At 27.7% G+C, this 23,587-nt stretch overlaps 2 protein-coding genes across 2 annotated transcripts; one reads left to right on the top strand and one right to left on the bottom strand.

The window, feature by feature from the left end:
• The first annotated feature begins 7,278 nt into the window (after positions 1-7,278).
• Positions 7,279-10,078, top strand: LOC127252721 (nitrate regulatory gene2 protein-like). Its single transcript, XM_051277024.1, has 4 exons — positions 7,279-8,488; positions 8,575-8,759; positions 8,836-9,059; positions 9,164-10,078. Exons 1-4 carry the CDS (start codon positions 7,378-7,380, stop codon positions 9,945-9,947), a joined length of 2,304 nt encoding a protein of 767 aa, XP_051132981.1. The 5' UTR covers positions 7,279-7,377; the 3' UTR covers positions 9,948-10,078.
• An 11,312-nt stretch (positions 10,079-21,390) lies between these two features.
• Positions 21,391-22,662, bottom strand: LOC127252565 (phospholipase A(1) DAD1, chloroplastic-like). The gene has a single exon (XM_051276795.1). It carries the CDS (start codon positions 22,660-22,662, stop codon positions 21,391-21,393), a length of 1,272 nt encoding a protein of 423 aa, XP_051132752.1.
• Positions 22,663-23,587: the final 925 nt, after the last annotated feature.

Below are 23,587 nucleotides of genomic sequence, written 5' to 3'. Positions count from 1 at the left end.
TTTTCTTCTTTCCGTTTATTTTTTAATTTATTTCCTTATAATTTTTACTTTAGTGTAAAAAAAAAGATAAAATTGTGTTGAATTAATAGTAGTGAAATAAGCTAAACTATCGGTTGAAATAAAATGTCGAAAATTAACCGTTCGCCCCGTTAGGGGCTAGTTCCGTTACTGTTTATTCATTATGATTAATTGATAAGTTTGAGACACCTAGGGTGTGTTTATTTTGTAAAAATTATTTGAAGATATATTTTTTGTGCGTAGTATTATATATAAAATATAAAAATAATGAATGTGTATAATATATTAATTTTTGAAAAAAAAAAATATGTGAGAAAAAAATAAAAAAGAAAAAAAGAACAAACTCTTTTAAATATTGTAATATAAGGAGGTAATACTCATTTGAAAGAGAACTATGGCTATATTAGTGTGTAAAATTTCTTATTATTATGATTGCAATAGATTTAAAACTAGATGAATGGTAGAACGTTAGATTTATCAGGATAGTAAATTTTATTTGAATAACAACCAAATATAATACAAGTATTTTGAATAATAATATGAATTATTACCCTAATAACTATGGTCTATTATCTATTAATTCTTCTTTTATACAAATTTATGTTATTTTTTTTTAAAGTTGTCATTAAAAAAATGTCTTCATTTTTCTTAACACCTAATACCCTGCAAATTAGGCGATGATCTCGCGGTCATACGTCCAACCCCCACACCTATAGATCATTCCTTACGGTGGCTTCAAATATTTGAACATATAATTAGACGAATGAGGGAGTACAAAAAATTCACTATTAGATATAATGATTTCATTCACCAAGCATTTTTAGATAATATGATTATTGGTATGTGATATAGGTTGTATCAAAAATATAAAATATATTATTTTGAGTTAGATATTTGACTTTTTTTTATTTTTGTATAAAATATTTTATATTTTTTATTATAATTTTTAAGAAATCGCATTTGAAAATTCTCGTAATTTGTCCGTACGATCGCCTGGCATTTTTAAATAATATGGTTTTCGGTATGTGTATTACGAAGAATTGTATCAAAAATATAAAATATATTAATTTATGTTGAATATTTGACTTTTTGTAGTGATTTTTTAATTATAATGAGTATTTGAAATTTTTGAATTTTTTACTTTTGTATAAAATATTTTGTATTTTTTAGAAATGGCAACTGAAAATTCTCCTAATTTGTTAGTTAAATAACAGGTTTATTTATGTATGAAGTAACGGATTGCATACTATGTCTATTCTTTATTCAGAAAACTGCACAATTGAGTTTGTAGAGCGGAGGTTTAAAACAAAAGAAAAACGCACACTAATTTCCTTCGATTATATAAATATATATGCATATGTATATGTATGTATTAGACCGTATTTTATCCATTCGCGGCGGGCAGGCAGGCATCTTAGAAAAGCTAACTGGCCTCGTGCTTGCGAAAGCAAGGCAGCCGTGGTAGGGACCAATTTCTTTTATATTCTTTTCTTTCTATATATATAAAGAGTGTCGATTCTATCTGCATGCATGGGTCGTCGTCCGGGGAAAAGTAAAATTCTTGCATGTCCCTCATCTAATTTGGTCTTCTAATATTTCCCTTTCACCTTTATTATTATTATTATTATTATTATTATTATTGAATTTTGATTTCACCATAAGTAGAGATAGAATGGAATGTAATGCTTAATACATGCTAAATCATTTCTTCGACTCCGGAGTTTAATTTTAAAATTTTTGTTGCAAATTTGTTTGCGAGGGATATTCATTTCTCTGTCACAAATTGATACTCCTTCTATTCTATATAAAATGTTTATTTTTTTTTTTTATTTTCGTTTGTTCCATGTAATTTGTTCTTTATTTAAAAAAAAAAATAATTATTATATATTTTAATTACATTAAAGGTTATCATTTATAAAAAAATTTAATTTTAATAAACTATTTAGTTATAGTAATCTTAATTTATAAAAAAAATAATACTAATAATTTATTGATACATTTTCTAGTTATTAACTAATTATACTTCTCTTGAAATGCTGTGTCTACAAACAATTTTTATGATACAGAAGGAATGAGTATATATTTTTTACTGATTGTGAGTAATTTTTAATATATACATATTCATTAGATTTATATAAGAAATTCAAATAAAAATTTCTATATAATCTTCTCATGTTATACATTTTAATAATTTAAAAACCTTTTGAAGCTAAAGTTGAACAAAATATGAGACAATATTAAATAAAAAATATTCCATAGTATATTCGTATTAACATGTGGTTCAACCTAATAGCACTATTAAATAGAATAGAAGAAGATATGGGAAGATGGAAAAGGATGAAAAAGTACCCTTTCACAAACTTCAACCATTTTTTTATTTTTATTTTTGAACTTTCACGTCCACTAATGTTTGTTTTCTTTATGCATATTGTTATTTCTTTTATTATTTTTATTTATAACGTATTTCTTTTTTATTTTAATTTCACGTGACATAGATAGAACAATGTCTTTCCTCACTCACATTGGAACATCCTTTTATCGGGATCGATCTATGGTTGAGATTCCAAAGATCAACACATATTAAAGGAAAAGATTTTAAAAGAATTGAATTGAATTATTATTATTTTTTATTTAGACAAAAACTAAAAAGGGGATTAAAGGGGAATCCAAATGCAAGATGCAATGTAAATATGCAATAGTAATGTTGGAATGTCAACTTTCTTAAATTTATTCCTTCTTCTCCTATGTGCTATGATGTCTTCACGTTCTTGTCTGCAACGATGATTCACTCAGTGTGACTTATCTTATCGAACTTAATTAAAGGCTAGTATACTCGATTGAAGATTTATCCAAATCGCACTCGAATAGTAGGAACTGCGAATTCTTGAAGGAAAAGAGTCAGTTTGCATACTATTAAGTTCAATTGAGAGCTTACTCAAAACGCACTTGAAAAGTAGCAATTGTGAATTTCCATATAAAAATAATAATAATATAAAAAAAAAAAAAAACGTGGAATGAGAGTCCATTTGCATGCTATTAAACTTGGCTGAGATTTATCCAGAGTGCACTCGGAAAAAATAATTTAGATGGAGTATACATTCGATATGTTCTTCTAGAGTTATTTTTCAATTGCAATTCCCAAAAGATAATACTCTATTCGTCTCATATCTATCTATCTGTTTACTTTTTGCACGAAATTTTAAAAATATTAATATTATATTGGGATGCATTAGAAATAAATGTAAAAAAACTAAACTAATTTTATTAGTATTGTATAATATAAAAATAATGACATTTGTATAATATATTGTAAATTGGAAGAATATTTGTAATGTTAAGTAAATAGTATAATTACTAAAATTTATATTTTGTTATGAGGTTGACCAAAATGAAAAAATGGATAGATCGTTGAGGAGTAAAAGACATTCTATTTTATACAAAAATCAAAATACAAAAGTCATTACAAAAAGTCAAATATTCATTTAAAATACTACATCCGTCCTACAAAAATAGTAACATTTGTTTTTTGCATGTAAATTTTTTAATATTATTATTAGATTGGTTTATAGTGAAAAAGACAAAAATGTCCATATTAGATTGTGTAATAAAAAAAGTAATGACATTTGTGAAATATATTAAAAGTTGTAAAAATATTAATTATGTTTGGCAGGTAATCAATTACTAAATTAAAAAATGGTATTTTTTTTGGACAGACAAAAATGGATAATTGTATCATTCTTATGAGACGGAGAGAGTAATATAGTTTATATTTTTGACACAATTCCTCGTATCACACAAAAAATTATTTTATGCAAAAATATTGGGTAAACAAAGCTATTATATTTTTATTAATAATATTTTTTTAATAATATTCATTCGAATTTTTTTATTAATTACTAAAATATTTTAATTGTTTAGATCCTTATGAAAAAAAATAATAATTTATTTATATTTACGATTCTATTTATTAGAGATTATAAAACTGTTACTAAAATTGTATAGAAACACCTAATTATAATTTTAAATTTCGGTATAAGTTTCCGATTAATTAAAAAATTAAAAAAAAAAATCTGTATAAATTTTAAAATGCTATTTATTATTTTCATGTTGGCATTTTATCTTTTTTAGAAATTAAAAAGAAAAACAGAAAGGTCTTTATGGATATTCTGTTTAAGGGGCTCATTCGTAATTTCATTAATAATATTAATCTATAATATTGTCAGAATTTATATTCTTCATCACACTCAACCACTTTTGGACTAAAATACTTTTACTTATGATTTTTTTCTTTTTTTCTTTTTTTTTTTTTTTTCCTTCTCAATGCCTCTTTTGGTAACAAAAAGGAAATGATTAGGGTTTAGGGTTTAGAATTTAGTGCACTCAATCTTATTTATATTTTCTCAATTTTTTAAAAGTAGATTTACTCGTAATATATTATTTGTTATATTTATTAAATAAATAAATAAATATAAATATTAAAAATTTCAACTTATCCTAATCATATCTAAATATATCTTATTTATTATGATATTCATATTGAATTAAAAAAATATTTAAAATATATCTTTTAATCAAGTATATTGCATTAAAATTTAATGAAATATTTTGTTACTCAAGAGTCTAATCATACTTATTATCTCATTATTCAATGGTATACAAGGATTTTTAATCATATATATGTACTGCTAGATTTGTAAATAAAATCAAGCGAGATGAATCATATGTGTCAAACTTAATTGAAGATGGTCTTAATTTGTTGGAATGGTTTTTAATTTTTTATTGTAATTAAATTAATTAGTTATTGTAATATTAATTTATAATTATTTGTATTGTATTCTAATTATTTTTAGTAATATATTTTTAAGTATTTATTAATGATATTCTTTCTAAATTCCAATGTTTAAGGTAAGTTATCTGAAAAAGAGAGAGTATTATATAAAATTAATAAAAATCCTAATATTGCATACACATATTATTTATGAAGTTTTCTTGATTTTTTCCTGTAAAATTCTCTAATCTCTAAACCTATATCATTTTCCCAATAAATAAAAATGATGTTCAACCTAGTGCACACTTTGGAATAACGGCCGTTAGTTTCCATATCATATAAATTTAATAATAATAAAAAAAAGATACAGTTCATTAAAGTAGGGGTCTATGTTTTCTTTCTTTACTTTTTAGCTTTGTTTGATAGGTTTTGATTTAAATTTTTTATTTATATTTTATTAAGAAAATATAATACATTTTTATTTTAAATCGTACCAATTAAATAATAAAAATTTAATTTTGAAATCAAAACTAAATAAATTCTTTTACTTCAAATATTATCTAAACTTTTTGAAACATTTTATTCATTTACCAATAGCAATATCAAAAATTATTATTTTTGGCAACAATTGGTAGAACTAATGTTAAAAATATTACTCCCTTCATTCTATATAAAGTGTTTATTTTTATTTTTTTTCATTCGTTCAATATAATTTGTTATTTCATCTTTTAGAAATATAATTATACACTTTAATCATATTTTATATTTTATAATTTATAATTTTTTTAATTAAACTATTTATTTATTTTAATCTATAATTATTTTTATTATATAATAATTAAATTTACTAATATATTTCTTAATTATTTATTAATTATATTTTACTTAAATTATCATGTCTAACGCGGACACATTAACTCGGATGGAAGAAGTAATTTTTTCGATTTTTTATTTTAAAATATAAAAAATACATATCACATTAAAATTTGCGCACAAACCAACTGAGTATTTTTTTGTTTTAATGACATGGGAACCCGCGGTCGCTACCCGAAAGTGCGCACTGGGTAAAAATTCCGTCCGAATCTAATACCCTGTAAATTAGGCCCGATAGACAAATCATACTAGGCGAACCATGGCAAATGACCTATATTTTTATATGATATAGTAATTGATTTCAACATACTAATTATATTAGTACAATATACATATAAAATGAAACAAACAGCACATATGAATAATTTATACAACGTCTATTATTACACTATATTTTTTTAAAAATATTTCATCGATTATAGTTTTTTTACAAAATATCGAATTAAATTATAATTATTTATTTATTTTTTTAAAATTTTCAAAAATTTCTAAAGACTTTTGTCTAAACGGAGCTGCTCTCTCGGTCGAGCATCTTCTCTCGTCTAAGTGGGATAAATAATTTTGTTGTTGACTACATATGGACCGCACCCATAATTTCCACCAAAATTTCTTGGAATATAAGTTTCAATAAGTGTTTTAATTATTACACCCATCATCTTCAAGGCAGATAATTCTCAGCTACTCCACGAACCTCATCGCCTACCTCATCAATGGGGATTTTGCCCATTGCCAAATCAAATCAAAATTTAAAGTAGTACATATGGTATTAAAATTTTTAATACTCCCTCCTTCCCGCAGGAAGATTGTCATGATCTTTTTGCGTGTTGATCTTTAAATATTAATTAATACACAGTAGAAATCAAGAAAAAAAAAGACAAAAATATATTTATTAGTCTTTTATAATACAAATACAATGATATTTGTCGAGTAAATTATTCAAATATAAAGATATTTTTAATGTTAAGTACAATAACGCAAAAACTAAATAGCAACATTCTTGCGGGACTGAGGGAGTATGATATTTTGAAATATCATTACTTTTAATATTGTATATTGTACTGTATCTATAATTTAATAGACTAAATTGTTCGGGCATCGATATATATCATTTTATATTGAATTCTCAAAATGAAATATAAGTTCTATAAATTTTAAAAGAAATTAAAAATAATAATTTTGATATAATATATTTAATTATTAATGTATATTAATATGTTAAATACTAAAATATAAAAATAATATGCAAAATTTTCTTTTTGGGATATATAATGAAATAGTGAAATTAAAATGATTTAATACTTTAGTATATATCAAAATTTAATAAGATATTTTTTTATATCAAAATTTAGATATTTTCAATATTATTTTCGACACGATGCAAAGTGAGTGGATTCCCATAGTCCCAAAATCCATCTGGAGCTGAGGTCCTGAAGGCTTCCTTGAACTTGATGACAGGACCACGACAATAATAATGACAACCTAAATATTGGCTAATGAAAAAATATAATCGTAAAACTGTAATGACAACAAAATTAATTTTGGCAGTATCTGATGATTACTAGAAACCAATTTCTTTAAGTAGCCAAGCCAAGTGCAACAAAGGCACATGATGGACATCATCGTTCTACCTCAATCACTCTAACTACCACTATACAGTGTCTTCCAAAAATTAATTAAATATATCAATATAATAATAATAAATTATCGCCGGAAAAGCGATGGGCTGCACGCCGTCGAAGCTGGACGCCGACGACGCCGTCCGGCGGTGCAAGGACCGCCGCCGCTTCATGAAGGAGGCGGTCCACGCCCGCCACCACCTCGCCGCCGCCCACTCCGACTACTGCCGCTCCCTCCGCATCACCGGCTCGGCGCTCCTCACGTTCGCCCACGGCGAGCCTGTCTCCGACCACGCCCCGACGACACCTCCTCCTCCATTTTCTCCGAACACGCCGCCGCCGGAGCTGCCGCGCCGGCGGCGGAAGCCGATTAAGCTTCCCCATATACTCTCCGATTCGAGCTTATCCTCCTCCCCGCCGCCGATTATCCCCAATTTCGAGTCCAATTTTAGGGCATACTCGACGTACGCGACCACCCCTTCTCAGGCGTCGTCGACGTGGAATTGGGACCATTTCTACCCTCCGCCATCGCCGCCGGGCTCCGATTTCTTCCACCAATTTGATAAATCACAGAAATCTGAACCTCTCATTGACGACGCCAACCCTAACTTCAAGTACAGTCATCACTACACCGACTCCGACGCCGACGACATGGATATCGTTCGCGACCTTGGATTTCCTCGCCGGAATTCGTCGATTCACAGCAAATTCGACGATCGAGCATCGAATCACTCATCCAACTCACGCAATTCCGCCGGAATCCACGCCCGCCGGAGTTCTCGAAATTGGGGGAGCGAGCCGGAGGAGTCGTCGTCGACTGAGAGAGAGGAATTGCAGTGCAGCGAGTGGGGAGACCACGACAATCATAGCAGCAGTACCACAAGCAGCAGTTCGACCAAATCCTCCGACGACGAAGAAGAAGAAGGAGCATCGGAATTCCGCCGCCGGTCTGATTACCGGAAAACCTCATCCTCCAACAAATCGGATAGTAGATCAACCGTAGCCTGGGAAAAGGCGTCCGATCCTGACCGTCGGATCGGAAAATCGACGGCGAATCCTGACCGTCAAATCGTGGTGAGGCATCAAAATCTGGTGGAGATTGCATCGGCCCTCAAGGAGCATTTCGACAAGGCTGCTTCAGCCGGCGATCCGGTCTCCGAGATTCTCGAATCGGGCCGGGCCCAGCTGGACCGGAACTTCAAGCATTTAAGAAGTAAGTCAGCATTACAAGAATGCCCTGTTTCTTACATTGAGTTCATACTACATTGTTACAATAATTTTTTGGACATTATTTTACAGAAACAATCCTTCATTCTAACGGAATACTAAATTCCCTGACCTCGACCTGGACATCGAAACCTCCGTTGACGGTCAAGTACCGCTTAGAAATGAGCTCGATCGAACAATGTGGCGGTCCGAGAGGACTATGCTCGTCTTTGGACCGTCTCTTGGCGTGGGAGACGAAATTGTATCAAGAAGTAAAGGTAATAGATACCCTTCATTCATTTAAACTCATTGTCGATTAGATTAATAAATCAGCGCGCAATTCGATTGTTGTAGGCTCGAGAAGGTGTTAAATTCGCGCACGAGAAAAAACTATCTGTACTTCAAGCCCAAGAGTATCGCGGCGAAGACGAAGCTAAATTGGTAAAGACGAAGGCGTCAATAAAGAAGTTGCAATCTTTGGTTTCGGTTACATCTCAAGCCGTGTCGTCTACTTCGATTGCCATTGTTGGGCTACGAGACTCCGACTTGGTTCCTCAACTCGTCGAGCTATGTCACGGGTACGGTTCCACTGACGAGGCTGTGTTTACTTTGAATAATTAAACTCGACGCGCTACATTACAAAGATTAATCGTGCGCGTAAACAATTTTATTTCGAATATAGGTTTATGTACATGTGGAGATCGATGAACCAATCTCACGTAATCCAAAGCGACGTGGTGCAACAAGTCCGAGGTCTCGTCGCCACAACCGCCAAAACTGGGGCGGCGACTTCCGACATGCAAATTCAAGCAACCCGCGATCTCGAGTCCGCGATATCGTCGTGGCACTCGAGTTTTTGCCGTCTAATAAAATTCCAACGCGATTTTATACGCGCCCTCTACGGATGGTTCAAACTCACTCTCCTTCCCGTAACCGTCGAGCCAAGCAATGCCCAAAACGACTTCCGCGAGGTTCTAGCGTTCTTCGATGAGTGGAGACTCGCGCTCGACCGCGTGCCCGATACCGTCGCATCGGAAGCAATCAAGAGCTTCGACAATGTCGTCAGCTCGATACTTACCAAGCAAACGGAGGAAGTAAAGATAAAAAAACGAGGCGAAGCCGCGGCCAAGGAGCTCGAGAGAAAGAAATCCTCGATTAGATCCATCGAGAAGAAGTATTACAACTCGTACTCGTTGGTCGGCGTGGAACCTCCCGGCGATGATAACGGACGAGCATTGGACACACGGGACCCGTTAGCCGAGAAAAAGGCTGAGCTTGCGCTATGCCAACGACGGGTGGACGACGAAATAGCTAAACACTCGAAGGCGGTCGAGGTGACCCGAGCGATGACGCTGAACAACATACAAACCGGCTTGCCGGGTGTTTTTCACGCCACCGCAAGCTTCTCGACCTTGATAGCCGAAGCATTAGAGATGGTTTGTACGCGCTCGTATGCTATTCAATAATTATGTCAATTATTTTTTTTGAAATTATTTTTATATGAAATTTTTGTTTTAACTTTTCTTTTTTAAATTTGTAACACTCTAGGGTATTTTAAAAATTGTTTAATTTAATACTTGTTTTTTTATTAATTGTTTTTTTATTAATATTATACTTTCTTGATTCGGGATATTTATGTTTGTTTGATTGTGTATGAAAATGAAATAATAATAATAATAATAATAATAATAATAATAATATTTTAATATAAAAAGTATAGTAGATATAAAAAAATAAAGTAAGAGTATCATCAAAAATTTATTAAAGAAATAATTTAAAAAATGAGATAAATATAAAAAATAATAATAAATTGATATTGTTTATAAAAATAGGAGTAATAAAATTCCAAATGAATAAAATATTTTACTGTAAATAGACTATACATAATTTTTGTAGATCACATAAAAAAAATAAATAAATAATAAATAATTACCCCCGAACGATTATCAATTTATTATAAAATATTGAAAAAAAAAGGAGGGCAATACACCTTTAATACATTTTAGATTAGCTTTTTCTATAAAATAATTGAATGAAAAATAAATATTAAATGAGATATTTATTTAAGAAAAAAATAGTATATGTTTGATTTGTATTTACATTTATTTTTGTGTTCTGTGTGTGATTCTAATATTTTTGTTATGTGAGATAATTTAAAGGAGAATTATTTTACATGAAGCGGAGAATTGGGTAAAAATATAAAAAAATAATGAATATACGTGATACATTAATATTTTTGGAAATATATATATTTTTTCTGTTAAAAGAACACACTAGTTTAAAGTATTATTATTATTATTATTTTTTACTATTCAAGTATAAATATATATTATGTCCTTCGGTTTTAAAGATTTTATTTACTTTTTTTTATATTGATATTTGAATATTAATTATTATATGAAAACATTGTACAAATTAAAAAAAAATGACAAAAATATTTTTATTGTTTTGTAATACTACTAAAGTGATATTTGTGGAAAAAAATATATAAATATAAAAATATTTTAAATGTTACGTACAATGATAGAAAAAATAAATGAAACCCTTAAATAAGACGAATGGAATATATTTTTTATCATTGAAAATCAAATCCAAATGATATTTAAACACGAAGGCCAAGTAAATAAACCCTTGGTTTAAAGTTTGAACGGTGGTTTAGATGCAATCAAGAATTGATACTCAATATAAATGGTGAGTTTTTAGTGTTTAAAATTTTTTTATTATTAACTATTAAAAATTATTAATATATTAGTGTTTAAAATTTTTTATTATTAACTATTAAGAATTATTAACATATTTTATAAAAAATAATAATAGTATAATTTTCTTTTTAATATGATGTCCTAAGAAAGATGCTAGTTATAAGCAAACTGTTTTTTCAGTTATGTATTTAATATTCTTTATCATTTAGAACTTTAAGGGTTTGTTTAAGGGGTTTGATTTTAAATATATATTCATCTCATTTTTTTTCTCTAAAAACATCAAATCAAATACATTTGTTTTATTTTTATATTATACTAAAAATCAATTTTACATTTAAAACATCACATCAACACCTATTTATATCACATCATACAACTATTCAAATTCAAATTTTTACCATTCAAATTTAAATTTTTACAATTCAAATCTCAACTCAAAATCCAAATACCCAAACAAACACACCCTAAGTGGATCGTGCTTGAAAATAGTCTTGTAAGTAAATATTTTTCACTAAAATGATCATCCTGTGCTGAACTCGCCACGCTGGCTAGCCGTTGCTGGTGTGGCACTGGCGTGACTAACATGTCATTGTCATGTAGACGTCACGTCGGAAGACTATTTTAGAGGAAAAAATTTACTTACAGAACTATTTTCAGGACATAATCCATTTAAATATCTTAAAAATGATAAAAGACATCATATACGGTACTAAAAAAATAGTTTATCAATAAATTTTGTAAAATAAAAAAAATATACCCCGTGTCGCTAATATGACATCTACATGGAGATGACATGTCTGCCACGTCAATACTACGTCAGCAACAACATGCCAGCATGACGAATCCGATACTGGAGAATCATTTTAGTGAAATTTTTTTATTTACGAAACTATTTTCAAATATGGTCCAGTTAAACTTCTAAAATGATAAATGGGTCAAATACAATATTAGAAAAACAGTTTACTCTATAAACAAAGAAACTCTATGTTTGATTTATACTTAATAACTCAAATCAATATTACTCCGCAAAGGTATTTATAATTCTTATGTGGTATAAAAAATCTTCATTATTTATAAATTACATTAAATTTTCTTATATTTTCAAAAATATTGCGCAAAATTTTTTTGTAAGAGATTACATGTAATACTTTAGAATAAGAGATAAAAAAAAATCATTCAATTTTTAAGAAAATTTTTGCAATATTTTTATACAGCATGAGAACCTTATAAAATTTTTAAATTATAAGAAAATATGTTACCAACTTTCCATATCACAAATTGATTATATACAAATTTTCCATATTATTCAATATCTACAGTACTTGCAATAAAAAACACTAATTATCTCACAAAATGAGATATTTGATTTATTAATAACGGAATGATATAATATAAATTTACTTAAAAATAATTTTAAAAATGTTTTGAATATTTAATAAAAGAGTATATTTAATATGAACAAAATTAAATTTATAATTTTTATATAATAAATAAATAATATATATTTATACACAATGGGCATAAATTGAATTAGAAAAAATAAAATATGTATATAAATACATTTATTTTTTACAAGATATATTTGTTTATTTATATACCATTACTATACCAAAAAAGTTCCTTAGAGTATGCTGAAATTTTTGCATACCAAAATATTAATATTTTCAATATTTTTTGATACGGTACATATAATTTTTGATATTTTGATATTTTGATATTTTTTTTCACTCTTCATTTGAATTTAAAGTATAAACCAAACACACTATTGCCATCGGAGATCTGTTGTCATTGGGCCTCTCACTGAACAACCAAACACACCTATATTATTCAACAATAACTAAAATGTGGACTAAATTAAATGTTTTATGCTCATTCTCTGTAATTGAAAGTAGTTTTTTTTTTTTTTTTTTGTAATTTTTATTCAAAAGTATCAATTTTTTAATATATTAAAAAGAATTACATATTAATAAAAAAATATTTTAATTTTTACATATATTACAAAAATATATCATTACATATATACATAAAGTAAAAATGACAAAAATATCAGAATTTTATATTTCCACTGATTAATAAAATATTTGTTCAATGTATCATTTTTTTTCATTTTTATGTGTGCCATGCTCAAAATTAATTTTTTTTCCTATTATAGTAAATATAATTTATAAATATCAAAATATTCCTAATTCATACAAAAGTATTTATTATTATTTTTTCTTTTTTTGTACTTGCAATGACAAAATATCAAAATTGTTTTATATATTTTTACTAATTAATTAATAAATATTACTATTATTTTTTAATTTACTAAAAATAAAAAGATACTTTCAATCAAGACAAAAGATTATTATTTTTTACTCTATTATAAAAATTCAAATAGATATATTCGTCTAAGACGGAGGGAGTATAATATTTAAAAATATATTTTTTTTATATTATTATTATTATTATTATTAGGTATATTTTGACTTGAATAGATATTTTATGAAAATATATATATATATATATATAATTTAGACTTCAAGAATGATAAATTAACTAGCTTTGAAATGAGTTATTAATCGGAATATAATAATTGTGATTATAGACATTCTAATTTTATTTTCTTTGATTTATTAGCTATTAGCCAAATCAAACCTCACATTTTTCATGAGTCTATAATTGACTTATTTACTTGCAATTTTTTTTAAAGGGATTATTCTACCCACTGCTATAGTGTACTACCTCGGTCCCACGTGGGGGTGTTTTGGTCACGATAGACACGAAAATTTAGAATAAATATAATTAGTAGATAATTAAGAATGTATTATTGAAAATAATTAATTTATACTCCATCTTTCCCATATCTATATATTCATTTGCTTTAAAGGTAAAAAGACTAAATTAACTATATTAGTATTGTATAATATAAAGGTAATGACATTTGTGTAATATATTGTAAATTAAAAGGATATTTGTAATGTTATGTATATAGTACAATTACTAACCAAAAAAAAAAAAAAGGAAATAGATACTTGGGAGAGACCAAGATGGAAAAAATGGATAGATGGTCAAGGGACAGAGATAAATTATTATTATTAAGATTAAAATAACTAATTAGTTTAATTAAAATTAAAAAAAAATTAATTAGAAAATTGAAAATAAGATTAAGATGGGTGATTCAATTTTCCAAAAAATGAAAATGACATGAGATGTGGGACGGACAGAAACGGCAACATAGACATGATAAGTGGGACGGAGTGAGTATTTTATATTTTTTTAATTGTCTAAAAAAATTACACTAAATTTTACTTATGTTGTCTTAATTTAAAATATTTTTTTATTATTTTTTATCTTCCAATTAAAAGTATTATTTTTTAATAAAAATGATTATACATTAATATTAAAATATTATAAATTTTTACCAAAATTACAAATACATCATTATATATACAATTAATTTATAATTAAAATCAAAATAGCAAAAATATCAAAACTCTATACACTTTTACTAACCATTAAAATCTATTACTTGTTAATATATTGTAAAACTTAAAAAAACGATACTTTAAAGTGAAACAAAAAAGTATAACATAACGATATTAAATTTTAAAGAAATCAAAACCAAACTTCAAGTCAACATAATCATAAAATATACTCTCGACCGTCCATTACATTTATGCATGTTTTTGTTTTATCAACAAAAAATATATGTATAATCTATTTATAATAATAATAATAAAATATTATATACTCTTTATGTATAATCAGAAATATTTACACATTTAATTTATTTCAGTTTTTCACCTCACCTCATCAATTCATTCTTACAATTTCTATAATATTTATATATTATATTATAATTAAATAATATTGTAATATATTCATTAAAATACATATTCAAGTTATATGAACATATACTCTTTTGGTTAAATGAATAATATTTTAAATAAAAATGTAATATAATATTTTTATTTTAAAATAAATAAACATACTTTATTATATAAATATATATACTCTTCTATTGTCATAAAAAATCTGGTTCAATATGAATGACATCTTTCTCGTTATTGTCGTGTTGATGCTATATTAAAGAATAAAATTTAAAAAAGTTGATTCATTTTTTTAGTAAAAATATATATTAGTTTTGTATTTTTAATTAAAAAAAAAATACACATGTTAAAATTTATACACCAAAGCTTTAACACATATTTAAATGGCAGAAGAAATTACCACAAGAATGCGAAAGTCCAAAATATTCTATCTGCAATAAATAAATAAATAAATACTCCATATGTTCCACGTTGGATGTCTAGATCACTGTAGACACGAGAATTTGGAATAAATATAATTAATAGATAATTCAGAATATATTAGTAAAAATAAATAACTTATAATATAAATTATTATAGATTAAGATTAAGATAATTAATTAGTTTAATTTAAATTTTTTAAAAATCAAATTAAAAATTTTAAAATAAAATTAAGATGTATAATTATTTTTAAAAAAACGAAAGTGACATGAGATAAGATGAGATGCGAGACGGAGGGAGGGAGCAGTTACTATGAGAAAGTGTGGCTCAAAACTACAAAGGACAAGGCCATAAATTAAGGTGGGAGTGATAGCAATACTATGAGAAAGTGTGGCTCAAAACTACAAAGGACAAGACCATAAATTAGGGTGGGAGTGATAGCAATATATGTATGTGCGTATATATATCGATCACATAACGTGTTCTTTTCAACATAATTCGTGTTCATATTCATACATCAGTCAAATAATCAAATTAGGTTTTGCGTGAACCAATTAAATAATTAAATAAAATAAATTACAGATGTCAGAAACATCGGCTTGGCGGCATTAATTCTCTTACGTAGAAGAATAAACCTTTTACTTCTGTTTCTATTTTTATATCGGAAATCATGTGTTGATGTCAATGAAAAAAAAAAAGTGAATTATTGTAGTTTAATACCTCCTAAGTCCTAAGTCCATCATATTTAGCCTATTTGAGTCCTGTATGAAATTTAAAATAAATAAATAAATATATTATTAAAAAAATAGAAAGATAATTAAGATTTTTTAAAACATTTAGATAATAATTAAATAAAATAAGTAAAATTGCACCAAATCTATATGTAGTTTCATTGGTTTGCGTTAAATTTCTTGTACTTTCAAAATTGCGTCAAACTCTTTCATAGTTTTATAAACTTTATGTCTAACCTCATCGTTCATTTTTATTTAACGGTAATTAACTTGCACGTCTTCAAATTTAGTAAGTTTTAAAATCTTCAGTTTTAAATCATTGAAATTATAAATATATTTATTATTATATTTAGGGTTTTAAAAATTGAAATTCTAAAATCTATTCGTAATTTGGACGCATGTAAGTCAAACACCATTAAAATAAGAGCGTCTAAAGGGGTTAGACACAATATATGAAATCATTAGAAAGTTTGCCGCAGTTTTTAAACTATAGGAAATTTGGCGCGATTTCATGAAATTACAAATGGTTTTTTGTGCTCTTTAGCCAAGAGAATATAATACTTATTATGTCCCATAACTATGTATCCATTTGTTTTTTGTACGTAATTTTAAAAATATTAGTATTATATTGAGATGTAGTAGGAATAAAGAATAAATGACTAAAATAACCATATTAGTATTGTGTGATATAAAGATAATGACATTTGTGTAATATATTATAAGTTGTAAGAATATTTGTAATGTTAGGTAGATAGTACAATTACTAAAAAAAAATGAAATTATACTTTGATATGGAACGGACTAAAATAGAAAAATAAATAGTTTGTTATGGGACGGAAACAGTAAATTTAATGAGATTTATTGTAAATAAGTATTAAATAAAAAATAATAATTAAATATTGATTTTTTAACTTTTTGCATATAACAATCATATAAATTCAATTGACAGACGAAAAAAAAAAAAAGAAAAAAAAAAGAATAAATTTAATTGGCTGAAGGAATATATATTTTGTATTTCATTTAGTAAACCTAATTTAAATCAAATTTGTTATATTTAATTAGATTAGATTGCAAAATTCACTCATTGTTTAACGAAATTACATCAAATCTTCTTATGGTTTCATAAATTATACGTTTAACCTACTCAGTTGTCCTTATTTAACGATGATTGATCTACATGCGCATAAACTATGAATGATTAATATGATATTTAAGATAATAATATTTAATTAATTAATAATAGTGAGTTATGATATTATTTTATTACTATTTTTATGTAATTAAATGCATTGATAGTTTTACAACAAATTTAGTATATATGATTAAAGAAAAATTAGAATATATATTTAAATATCTTAAATATTATATAGCAATAAAGAATATATGTCATATAGATATCATTTTTTTGAAAATAAAATTGTATATAATACAAGTAAATAAAAAAATATGTGTTTTTTATTTATAATTAAAAAAAAGCTATTTATATATATATATATATAAAGGTGGAGTTTTAAATGTAGATTAAAATATTTATTTTTTGAGGTGAAAGATAGAAAGAAATTAAGGAGTTTTAAGTTGGTTCTATATAATGTATGATACTGCATGTTATATAGTTAATTAAATTGATTTATATTTATTAAATATATTTTGATGAGTAAATTCTATCCAAAATAGAAAATGTCAACTAAAGTAGGACAAAAAAAATGAAAAAAAAATGTCAATCTAATTGTGGCGAAAATAGTATTATTCAATATTAAACTATTTATTTCAAACACTTTTTTTCGGATACTTGCTTTTATATTCAAATCAAATTTTAATCTTTATACAATTATCTTGATCTATTTAAGTATAAAATTTTACTCCAGCGGGATAATTATATATAACAAATTATAGTAAATAATTTTATTTGTTCATAATTTTATTATTTTATTTTAATAAATAATAATCAATTAGTCATTATTTTTTTATATTATCATACTACTTTATTATTAATTCATTAATAATTTTTTTTTATAAAACACTCACTTCATTTTTTTATATATTTTATTTTAATATTAAAATACTGCTCTTAATTATGTGGTCGAATATTGTACCATAATTTAAGCGGAGAATATTTTAATTAATAAATATACTTATGACTAACGAAAAAGTACACAAATAAAATGGAAACAAAAAATAATAGACATGCATGGTGCTTCATAAAAAACAACAAACTAATTAGTCTCTGTCATTCAAATTTATTTATTTATTGTTATCCAAATTTATTCTCATTTCTTTTATTAGTAAAAAAATATCACTTTTTTTTATTTAAAAAAATAAAAATTTCTATTTTTATATATTTTTTTTAAAACTCGTGTCCGGTCAAACGAACATACAATTGAACAACGGATGGAATATTAATTTTATGGCTTCGACAAATGATTGGACTTTCAATTAATCATTAAAAATAATGCAATATTTCTATAAATTTTAATGTTGACTACGTACCCAATATTATCTAACATTAGAATTTGATGTGGACGGTAGCACCAAAATTACGAATACCTACATATATAAATATTGTACGGATACTACTTTGCTCCATAAAATGGATTATTAACTTTTTACACGGTCACAGGTTTTGACGGCGCTGACTTTCTTTCATGTCAATGTGTCATCTTCCTGATAAGACTGCCAATAATCCATCAAAACATTTTTTTTATTATTATTATTTGACTCCTCAAAATGTACAGAGTAGAAAAGTCAATTTTTTCCCAAGTCAATGGAACTGCGTGTCTGAACTCAAGACGACAGTTTGGTCTGCAATGAAATATTGGCACAAATTTCAGGTGACTTACACGTTTACTTATAATAAAATAATAATTCTTCAGTTAGGTATCGGTTCAATTCCAATAATTATTCTTTAAGTTTTATTTATTTATTTATTTTGATCTCTTTAATACTGAATAATAAACCAAAAAGTAATTAAAAATTTTATTTTTAGTGGAGCGTGATTCAGCAGTTTAACCAGAATGTTTTATAATTAATTTCGTACATATGAAAATATATATCCTTAGCCCATTTTGATCCGAAATTTAAAAAATAATACTCACTCCGTCTCTACCACCACCACCACCGTCCCCCGGTAGAGATAAACTTTTTTGTTTGGACACACGAATTTAAATAATATAGATTAGTTATTTAGATATTATGAATTAATTATTTAATAATTAAAAGAAATTTAAAATATGTATTTAAATATTTTTATCATTATATCTCAGTAAAATATATATTTTGTAGATAATAAAATTTTATATAATACAAATAGATGAAAAAAAAGGTTTATTTATTTATCATTACCATAAATTAGTTTTATAAAAAATTAAGAATTTTAAAAGTAAATAAAAATATTTTTTAATTGAGGAGAGTGATAGAAATATAATGTTAGAAATTTAATTAATTTTATATTTGTTAAATATTTTTAAAATTGATAAATTTGCCAAAAATAAAAAGAACCAATTTTTTGTGGAATGGAGAAAAAAACAAAAAAAAGTCATAAGTGGCGGGACGGAATGAGTAGTATTTTAATTGTAATAGGTAATATAAAGTAGTGTAGAGATAATTTTGTCATTATTTTTGTGTAAAAGTAATAATGTGATAATATAATAAAAGTATTTGTAGAAAAAAAAAAGTAAGGTTCATAGTTACTGATAAAATATAAAATAATTTCTTTATAATTATACAATTTGAGATAGAAATATGTATATTTTGTAAATAAACGATAAAATATTTTTTAGTATAGTGTTTATGTTGAATATTGTCCCGTGTAGAAAAAATATGGCAATTCTCTATTACTTATAAGGGTAAAGAGCTACTAAATTTAACACAATTTGATTTTAAATTAAAAATGATAATACACGTATCAAAATACTACTACTACTATTATTTCTATTACTATTAGTTTAAGTTAGTATATTTACAAAATGTATTTCTCACTCTTTCAAAATTATAAACTTTAACATATTTGTTCACTTAATGTTTTTGAATAAAATAATTTTTAATAAATATTATTAAAAAAAATATCATATATATACATTAACGCATTATATATAAATAATTTAACAAGAAATATTATTTTTTATATTACCAATAGAATTTTTCATAACTAATATAAAAAATACATCCATCCAAAAATACAAAATGATTAAACTCATTAATGTTATGTATACATTTTAATTAAATTGTCAATTTATAATCAATTATTAATTTGGAGTATATTTAAAAGAACAAAAAATTCGATAATCCCCAAATGCATTTTAATATGAATTGAAATTTGAAGCATATCTTAGGATAATATATGTGTATATGATAAATATCTAATGTTTTTTTTTTTAAGAAGAAAATGTTCATTTTTGCTAGAAATGTTATGGACGGTGACCATTCCAATTTTAATTAATTGAGCTAATTGTGTGAGAATAGTTGGTGGACGTGTCTGTTTGTTTGTGTTTGCATGAGTTTTCAAAAGTAAAATTTTAAATTAAAATAATTAATAAGTATGATATAAATATATATTGATGGGTATTTTGAATATAAAATTAATTTTAAATATAATATAAAAAGAAATAAAAATTAAATATTTAATTTGATATTTTTTTTAAAAAAAATTATAATTAGGACAAGCTTAAGAAACACTACAGCCAAACAAACCGTCCATATTTTCAGCAACATTTTCACAGTATTCAATTTTCATTTCTAACCTATTACTTTGCAACAAAACAAAAACATGCTTATATGTAGATTATTTATTGTTCTACTATATATATATATATATTCACAAATATAATTTTGATTAATCAAATTAAGATTTTTAGGCTTTGTTTAGATGGAGGTTTTTTTAGTTAAAAAAATGTTAGAAATGGTAAAAAAAAAATAATAATAAAAAATTACAGTATTTATTGTCATATTTTGTGAGGGTAAATAATTGTGAAGTTTTTTTTTTTTTTAATTACTAAAGAAAAATACTATGTATATAAACATTGAGTAAATAACAGAATGGAGTGCTTATAAGTTATAATGATGAATGCATGATTTTTAGGGTTTTGATCATGTCCAAATTAAAACACTACACAGGAACAAGAAAGGAACTGAAGAACTAAATTCTAAGTATTTAAAAATCGCTATAATCATTTTAGCGATTTCAATATTTAAATATTTACACTCAAAAACAAAAAACTACACTGATTAATTAATTAAAAACTACTAATACTACGTACGTATATTGGCGGCATTCATTAGCACCCTACTAGCCGTTGCCCTGAGCGGGCAATTGGAACTCACCAAGTTATCGACCAGATGCAGATACGTCTTCAGATCATGACACGTGGCGAATCCCCCGCCGTTGATTTGGGGGCAGTCCCTGCTACTTAGTCTCAGCTCCTTCCCTACCTCCGCGTACACCCACTGCCTCTGCACCCAATCCGACAAAATTCCGTTGCCGCGCCACACCGCCGGCGGACTGCTCTCCTCCAGAACGAAGCCGGGAATTTTGGTGATCGGATCGTCGGAGTTGACGATCCGGAGGACTTTCGTGCCGTTCTTCTCTAATTGGCTACGGAAGCTTTTGTTTCCGACCCTCGGACCGCCGAACGACACGACGGCGACCAGCGGCGCCGCCGCCGGAGGATTTTGTTCCTTGAACGACGTCGTAATGTCGTGAGCCGTCAATGTCGCCAGCGCCGCGCCGAGGCTGTGGCCGGTGACGGTTATGCTCACCGGCTCGTCGGCGTATTTGGCGACGATTCTGGAAACTTCTTCTCTTATTGAATCCTGAAGGCTGGGACACGTGGAATGCCGCGATGTGTAGAGGCTGAGGAAGCCGCTCGGAACCATCGATTGACAGCAGTCCGGCGCCATGTCAGCAGGTAGGCATGCCAGCGTGGCGCGGAGATTCTCCAGCCACTCCATACACGTGGCGGTCCCTCGATACGCGATGACGACGTCGCGCCGTCCCAGCCGTGCGATCTCTCGCTCGTCCGTGCAAACGGCGACGTACCCGATCCAGCTGGACCGGGCCGCCATCCAGCCGGGGATCCGGTCCGCCCAATCCGGCAGCTGTATCCCGCACGTGGCGTGCAGGTGCTTCGTCACTTCATAACCCGTATTCCCAATCCCGCACCGAGCCAGCATCCAACGGTCCGGGAAGAGACACGTAGCATAATCCGGCGAAGAGGTGTCGAAATCGAAGCTCCGGTAGGCCGCCTCCACAAACTCGCCGTACCGGAGAATCTCGCGGCGGAGGCCGTCGTCGAGAGGGTCGAGCAAACCATCCCAATTCTTAACCCCTTGGAATTCCCTCCATTTCTCCCGGAGATTCCCCTCCTCGCCGGAATCCGCAGTGCTGGTCTTCCAGGACGACGTCGTCGCACCGGCCAATTTCAAACCTCCGTTGAAGGCCTTCTGCGACGACGTCGTTTGCAAGTTTACCGCCGGAGAACACTGTCGCGCAGCGACGGAGAAGAAATTCCGGGGACCGGCCATTCCGTTCGCCAGTACTTTCATGTTTTATTAGATGAAAAAGAGAACATTAGATTTGTTAGCAGAAACTTGAGGAAACCGTATTTATAGGTACTGGAGAGGGTGGCTGGCTAGGTCGGTGGTTTGGCAGTTTCATGCTCTATTAGATGAAATCGCAACACGACAGTAATTAATTATGAAAGTGGTGTGGTCTGTAGTCGTACAATTCCTACGTTGTTTTAAATCTCTGGGAGTGTTTTCCACCGTGCCCAAGGCAGTCAAATATTAGGGTTTACTTGTTTTGATTTAATTTTGAGTTTTTTATTTGATTTTTTTTTTACTATACTACTACGTATTAATCACAAAAGGATAGCATATAAAATACCAACCACGTATGCATAAAAAAAGAGCAGCATATATATATATATATATACCAAAATAGAGTTATAATTATAAAATAAAGTTCCCTTATCTACCGATTGAATCTGTGAGCATAAAAATAAAATAAAATAGTTAAAAATTTAAATGAACATACTCCTATATCATAACAAAGAATTTTCATACTTGACAACTAATTCAAATACACACCATGAGAACTTTAGATTCTCGAATAATTATCATCATACAAACACGAATTAGCCTATGGATTAGAAAAAATAACAATGTCGTGTTCAGAAATAGGTAAAAGAATTATACAGTTAGAAATAACCAAACAATCAAAGTGTCTATCAAGCCCTTAGAACAACCTATTTGTGATTGAGGATCGAAATCAACCAACATGGTACTTAGAGGGTGTGTTTACTTTGAATTACTAGGATGTATAATACTATTTTATACAACTTAATCATTTATTTATTATATATTATTATAATTTGGGATAAAGTAAAGTTTGGTATAATAATATTATATTAAGCACTTTGGAGCAAATGTTGAATTCATTCATTCAGCA

Source organism: Andrographis paniculata, unplaced genomic scaffold, assembly GCF_009805555.1.
Source record: "Andrographis paniculata isolate CXL003 unplaced genomic scaffold, ASM980555v1 Contig46END, whole genome shotgun sequence".
Taxonomy (NCBI): Eukaryota; Viridiplantae; Streptophyta; class Magnoliopsida; order Lamiales; family Acanthaceae; genus Andrographis; species Andrographis paniculata.
This window is presented reverse-complemented; position numbering and strand designations above follow the sequence as displayed.

Coding starts and splice junctions, on each gene's coding strand:
- LOC127252565 (XM_051276795.1), bottom strand. CDS start 22,662: ATGGCCGGTCCCCGGAATTTCTTCTCCGTCGCTGCGCGACAGTGTTCT.
- LOC127252721 (XM_051277024.1), top strand. CDS start 7,378: ATGGGCTGCACGCCGTCGAAGCTGGACGCCGACGACGCCGTCCGGCGG. Junction 8,760..8,835: donor AATTGTATCAAGAAGTAAAG/GTAATAGATACC, acceptor CGATTGTTGTAG/GCTCGAGAAGGTGTTAAATT. Junction 9,060..9,163: donor CTCGTCGAGCTATGTCACGG/GTACGGTTCCAC, acceptor TTTCGAATATAG/GTTTATGTACATGTGGAGAT.